This window comes from Dendronephthya gigantea, unplaced genomic scaffold (assembly GCF_004324835.1).
Source record: "Dendronephthya gigantea isolate DGI-Jeju-01 unplaced genomic scaffold, DenGig_1.0 000049F, whole genome shotgun sequence".
NCBI lineage: Eukaryota > Metazoa > Cnidaria > Anthozoa > Malacalcyonacea > Nephtheidae > Dendronephthya > Dendronephthya gigantea.
This window is the reverse complement of record NW_021163059.1, coordinates 421,065-428,323: the sequence shown is the minus strand read 5'-3', so window position 1 is coordinate 428,323 and position 7,259 is coordinate 421,065. Positions and strand designations below refer to the sequence as shown.

General features: G+C 39.3%; 1 protein-coding gene across 1 annotated transcript; it reads left to right on the top strand.

The window, feature by feature from the left end:
• The first annotated feature begins 1,160 nt into the window (after window positions 1-1,160).
• Window positions 1,161-7,057, top strand: LOC114528323. Its single transcript, XM_028549952.1, has 3 exons — window positions 1,161-1,257; window positions 1,970-2,236; window positions 6,784-7,057. The coding sequence occupies exons 1-3, from the start codon at window positions 1,161-1,163 to the stop codon at window positions 6,999-7,001; spliced, it is 582 nt and encodes a 193-aa protein (XP_028405753.1). The 3' UTR covers window positions 7,002-7,057.
• Window positions 7,058-7,259: the final 202 nt, after the last annotated feature.

Below are 7,259 nucleotides of genomic sequence, written 5' to 3'. Positions count from 1 at the left end.
AATAGTGGAAATTTACTTTCGCTCTCCACAGCCAAAGACATCGGACTTGTTAGCTTGCATATATAGACAAACTCACACCAGTAATACATCACTATACACCAGTAATACATCACTGATACATCACTTGAAAACATCATTCATAAGCACTCTAAAGTGTTTTCGGGACTCGGAAAATTAAAGGGGCAGAAAATTAAACTAGACATTGATAAAACACAAACATCGAAAGCACAACCACAACGGTTCTTAACGTAAATTCTTTTCGAAACTCGATTTGAGCCAAGCGTATCACCAGTTAGAATTAGACGAACAGTCTCGATAATTTGTGACCACATTTAGCACGCACGTAGGATTGTTTCGATACAAGAGACTTAACGTACTATGGTACCAACGCTGCATAGAGATATTTCAATACACCCTCCAAACTGCACTTCAAGGACTTAAGGCGTAAAAAACATAGCGGACGATATAATGTGTTTGGGTCGACAAGAGCCGGGCACGATGCAAATCTTAATAAATGTCTACAACGGCTTGCAATGAAAGGTTTGCGACTAAACCAAAACAAGTGTGACTTCCTAAGAAATACATTATCATTCTTCGGACAAATATTCTCAGAAGAAGGTACGAGACCTGATCCTAAGAGAGTCGCTGATCTACTAAACGCACCTCAGCCAACCAATGCGCATGAAATCAGAAGCCTCCTTGGAATGGCGAACTATTCTAGTGAATACATTAGGGATTTTGCAACCCTGACCGCTCCACTACGTGAACTCACAAGAAAAGACGCTCGTTTTGAGTGGACGCAAAAACATCAAAACGCATTCGAAAAGCTGAAGAACACACTCGCTACTGCGCCATTCATGGCGTACTTCGACAAAAAGAAAGAAACATTTGTGGTCGTTGATACCAGTAGTGGTTTCGGCGATTTTGTCACAAAAAAAAAAAACAGTGATATTAACAACCAGAAGATCATTGCGTATGCCAGCCGAGCGTTGACCGACACTGAGAAAAGATATTCTCAAACACAAAAGAGGCGCTAGCGATAATTTTGGCAGTTGAACACTTCATTATTTATTTGGTAGTGAATTCACATTAGTAACCGACCGTAAAGGGAAAACATCGGCAAAACAACGTACAGCGAAAACATCGGCACGTATCGAAAGATGGATACTTCGCCTCCAACCATATGCGGCAAGATAATATATAAATCGGGTGCAAATAATCCGGCGGACTATCTTTCTCGTCATCCAACTAACGAAAGTAAGCGAAAACAGGAGAAGATGACAGAACAATATATCAATTTCATAACTCAGAACAGTGACGCGGCATTATTGGAACTGCATGAGTGACGCAATCAAAACAAACAAGTGGGATTCTCCCGGAGTGAAAGAATTCAAAACAGTTAAGAATGAATTGACCACCACGGCACTAGGAATTGAGAGGATCAAGAATTGTAATTCCAGCTGCGTGGCAACAACGCGCAATAGACACGAGACGCACTTAGGCATTGAAGAGACAAAATCACTAATTCGTGAGAAAATATGGTTTCCGCAAATCGATAATCGAGTAAAGGACACAATCGAACAGTGCATAGCCTGCCAGGCTGCAGATAGACCAAAACACCCCGAATCTCTACGCATGACAGAAATGCCAGAACTACCATGGACAAACACATACGTAGACTTCCGTACTATGGACCACTACCGACGTCTGAATATCTTTTAGTGGTAGTGGATAGATATTCGAGATTTCCAGAAGTGGACATTGTTCATTCGACACGAGCTCAACCATAATTCTGAAACTGGACAAAATTTACTCTGTCCATTGAATACCCGACACAATCATATCTGACAATGACCTCCCTTCAATGGAGACGAATATGCACGGTATATGAAAACCCTTGGCATTGAAACTAAGTTCTCAACCCCTTATTGTACTGCGTGAACTGGCGGCGTGTAAACATGCCTCACAGCACAATCAAGGAAATCATCAAATTGGTGCTGTTTTCTTAAACTTTCAACGTTTTTAACGAACGAAAATCTTTCTAATCTTTATTATGATGGAAAGAGAGTTAAATGGAATGGAGATTTGAATTTACTGAAACAAATTACATCTGAAACCTTTCGCCTCGATGGAAAATGGTCTTCGCCTGGTGGCAAAAGAAAGAAATTTGTTAGCTCGAACACAGATCTCAGTTTTACTTGGTGTCCGGACAAACAAAACTCGTTGATCTTCCAAGGTAGGGACGGCGAGGCTTTAAAGAGTGTTTGTATAAATTACTGTGAAGTAAAACAAAGTAAATCTGAAACCCATTTTTCAAACGAACGTTGTGAAATTGATCGCTTGAGTGCTGATGACAATATCAATATATGTGCTCCTGTTCATATAAAAAATTCAATCCCGATTTCGGCGTCGAAGGATACGTAGCTGAGAATAAAATCCAAGCTGAGAAATATGACAGCCGTGAATTGGATCTTCCTGCGCGTGAATGTGGTTGTCAGTGTGGCGCACTGTCTGCCGAACTCGAGGGAGTCAAGCTTGACATGGTTATTATGAACAAAAATATAGAGTCAAAATATTAGCGGCCGTTGGCGTTCTAGTGAAAGATGAGAAAGACGAAATTGTTCGCCTTAAAAAGATCTTGATAATGAAAGAGAAAAGTGCGAACGTCTCGAGAGCGATTTAGCCACTTTAGTTAGTGGAAGAAACCATGAAGTATACGAATTAAACAAAACTATCGCCTCCCTTGAGAACGATCTCAAAGCGGCTAAAGTAAACAATGAATCTTTAAAGGCAACAATTATGCACATATATTTAGATAAACATCTGAAACCAAACCAATGCGAAACCTCTCCAGTCTCAAATGTATATGATCAAACTAACGAACACGATCATACCGACAACCTATGTTAAATCAGCCAAATGAACATGATAAAACCAATTACGATCGCTTAGCTGAGGCGAGCGAACCGATAAGTGGCAATACGCATCACGATTGCATTAAGCCGAACCAACGCGAAACCTCTCCAGTCTCAAATGAATATGACCGAACTAACGAACACGATCAAATTGACAACCTAAGCTTAAATCAGGCCAACGAACACGATAAAATCAACTACGATCGCTTAGTTGAGGCGAACGTATCGAAAAGCGACAACACGCATTATGAAAGCAATAAGCTCAACACATTGCCCACATTGTTGCCTTCGGCTCCGTGTAACAACCCGAAACCAACATCCAAACAAAATCCGGTCAAGGTCAACGAAGATGAGAATAACAACTAACCTAACTGAAGAGCACCAACATTGTAATCCCACAACACAATCACCAGACTGGATTAATATGTTGCCATTGATCGAAATACCATCATCGAGTAAACCTGAGCCTCTCGGGGAGTGCGATTATGTTACTCGCAAACTAAAAGTCTGCCAGAATCCTCCCGAAAAGCCAAGTCCGACAGAAATATCCAAGCTAAATCCTCGAACCACAACTCATTCCTCACAGTCTTCTTCTTTTTTGGGGGACTCCCTCTACCATACCGGGACAAACGTGGGAAGCTACACTAAATGCCTCGGTACCGGATAAAGTTACGAATGAATTAGAAATCCCAAAAGAAAATAGCCAAATCCAAGTCAGAATTACAAACCGTGTTTATGGAAACCGGCAAACTAAAACCGAAAGGACGTGCAGAGGACCACAAAATTTTAAAAATAATTTTAATAACTACCTCACACCAAGCATTGTGGCACAATCTTCAACCTTACCACAAACCTCTAATCAAGTATCATGTAATTTTGTTCCCCGAATAATGCTCTCAAACACGATGTCCCTAGTACCTAAATTGGTGGAAATACAAGAGTTTCTGTTACGAAAATGCGTTGACATTGGTCTCATTACGGAGACTTGGCTCAACGACAGAATTAGTGACTCTATCGTACATATTGATAGTTATATTATTTTCCGGAAAGATAGACTAACTAAACAACATGGAGGAGTTTGTATATATCTTAGGGACGATTTCACGTACGAATTACCTGAGAATCTGAACTGCTGTCAAGATCATGAAATTCTTTGGCTAAAGCTTAACCCAAAACGATTACCTCGGGGATTTTCATGTTTAATTGTTGCTGTGGTGTACCATCCACCGGGAGCATTATTACAAACCATCTCTTTCAGAGTCTTTCTGTAGCGGAGTCAATGTTTCCCAACTGTTGACTTATTGTTGCAGGAGATTTTAACCATCTTAATGTAAATAGTCTGCAACGACATTTCAATTTAAAGCAGTTAGTCAAATCGCCAACAAGGGGCCAAGCTACTCTCGATTTGATCCTTACTAACAAGGCTAATTTCTTCTTACAACCCGGAATTAATCCACCTTTTGGATTATCTGATCATAGCACCGTACTGTTGAAACCAAGAGAACGCACTCGTGCTACGTCCACAAGGAAAAAAATCCTTGTTCGTGACAAAAGACAGAGCAAAAAAGATTCCCTTGCCCGATACCTGGCTAGCCTTAATTGGCCCCAATTGTTGCACCAAAAGGATTGTGAAAGTATGTTATCAGTTTTCAATGAAACTGTAAAAATAGGAATGAACAATATTATGCCTATAAAGTCTATTAAAGTCTATCCTAAAGACCCACCTTGGATGACTATAAAGCTCAAGGAACTTATACGACTACGACAGCTTGCCTTCCACTTTAATAAAGAAGGTAGCGAACATGAATATAAATCGTTGAGGAACCAAGTGAATAGAGAAAGGAAAATAGCAAAGCAAAGTTTTACTCATCAAAGGTTGAAGATCTAAAGGAAAAAACCCCAAACAGTGGTGAAGGAGTAAAAAAAACAACTCAGGTGACCTTCTAAATAAACTACATGGAATTTCTGAATTACAAGATATACCACGTAGGGACATTGCGAAAAAATTAAATGCTGCTTTCTTGGAACCTCTCCAAGCTTTCCATTTACTGGACCCTACCACTGAACGCGTACTTGGAAAACGATCCAGACATCCTAGAACTCCCTGTTTATCGAGTTTACAAGTCCCTGACTCGTCTAAACAAACATAAATCTTGTGGACCTGATGGCATCTCAAATTGGTTATTAAAGGAATATGCTAAGATTTTAGCCGAACCTGTTACTTACATTCTGAACGCTTCATTTAAGAGCAAAAAATCCCAAGCAACTGGAAACTCGCAGATGTAATTCCTATTCCTAAAGTTAAGAAGGTCAGCGACCCCCAAAAAGAGCTCCGACCCATATCTCTCACCGCGTCAATATCTAAGATAGCTGAAGATTTTGTTGTGACAGATTACATTAAACCATCTGTAATTAGATCTCTTGACCCAAACCAATTTGGAACTATACGTGGCTCGTCCACAACTATAGCTCTAATTAACATGCTCCATAAATGGTTAAACGACACCGATGGTACTGGTGCCACTGTTCGAGCGATGTTTTTGACTTTCGTAAAGCCTTCGATCTTATCGATCATTCCTTGCTTATAACCAAACTAAAACAATTAAATATTCCGAACAGTATTTTAAATTGGATAATAAGCTTCATCACCGGCAGATCACAGAGAGTGAAGATAGGATGTGACTGTTTCTCAGATTGGGGCCTAGTGAGGTCAGGGGTCCCCCAAGGAACAAAGTTGGGCCCTTGGCTGCATGTTTTAATTATGATAAACGATCTTTCTACCGCTTATCCTTTCGATCTATGGAAGTACGTTGACGATTCAACTGTTTCGGAAACTATACAGAAAGGAGAACAGAGTTGTGCCCAGCTGCATGGCTGTTAATGAAGTTAACGAATGGTCTAAAAAGAATCTTTTCCAGTTGAACTGTGACAAAACAAAAGAACTTGTTATCAGCTACAGCAGACAAAATAAAAAAGAAATTTGTCCACCGGTATTGATTAATGGTCAACCAATCAGAAAAGTAACAAGTGTGAAACTCTTGGGACTAATGCTCAACTCGCGCCTTTCCGAAAGAGTGCTTTCCAAAAATTTTACTTCTTGATTCAACTTAAACGATCTGGAGTAGACACTGCCGATATAGTACAATACTATTGTGCATGCATACGTTCAACATTGGATTATGCCTGTCCCGTCTTCCATTACGCCCTCCCAATATATCTGAGAGAAGATCTGGAGCGCATCCAGAAGAGAGCGTTGAGGTGTATCTTTCCGGGTGTTTCGTACTCTACCGCCCTGGAGTTAGCCAATATTCAAACCATTGACGATCATCATGAAGCGCTCACCAACAAACTATTCCAGAACATAAAGGAAAGCCCAGATAATAAATTGAAACATCTACTACAGCAAAGTCATGATTCTAAAGCTTATGACCTGAGGGTACAATACCCCCTAGTAGTACCAACAACTAGTACTATGGTAGTAAAGCATATAATCAGTTGTATAAGAAATGTCCATCTTAGGTTACTTGACCCGTTAGGTGACCTTAAACGTCCTATACAAGGAATTTTGTAAATATAATTATAGTAGAACTTTTAATATAGTAGTGTAACCAAGATTCTTATACATGTAATAATAGCAGAACTTTTTATACTAGAGTAATCATCCTATATAAGAATTTCTTATATATAATTATAGTGGATCTTTTAATATAGTAGTGTAACCAAGAATCTTTGTATATATACTAATAGTAGTAGCTTTACTATACTAGTGTAACCAACCCATGTAATAAGTCACGCAATTCAGTTTCTGCTGCCATGTGATCTTAATTTTAATCAATCAATCAATCAATTTTTTTTTATTGGCCTCAAGGGAACGCAATGGTAGAAAGATTCATGCAACCGTTGGGAAAGGCACTAAAGACAGCAAAGCTAGAAGAAAGACCATGGAAACAAGAGTTATATCGTTTTCTTCTTCAATATCGGACAACCCCGCATTGTACCACAGGTGTACCATCATCAAAACTATTATTTAATCGTATTGTAAAAGGAAAGATCCCAGTGATCACGCGAAGGAAAGTCATGCATTAAAAGACACAAAGAAGCTCGAGACAACGAAAGAACAAAGAAGGAAAGAAATAAAGAATACGCTGATCATAAAAAAAATGTAGAAAAGAGCGAGATACATGTTGGTGATTATGTTTTAGTTCGACTTCAACAGGAAAAGAAAAACAAACTAACAACGAATTTCAACCCAGAACCATACAAAGTTATTTCAAGGAATGGTGTAGAAGTAACAGCTCAACAAAAGAATGGCCACAAATCACAAGAAATATATAGCATTTCAAG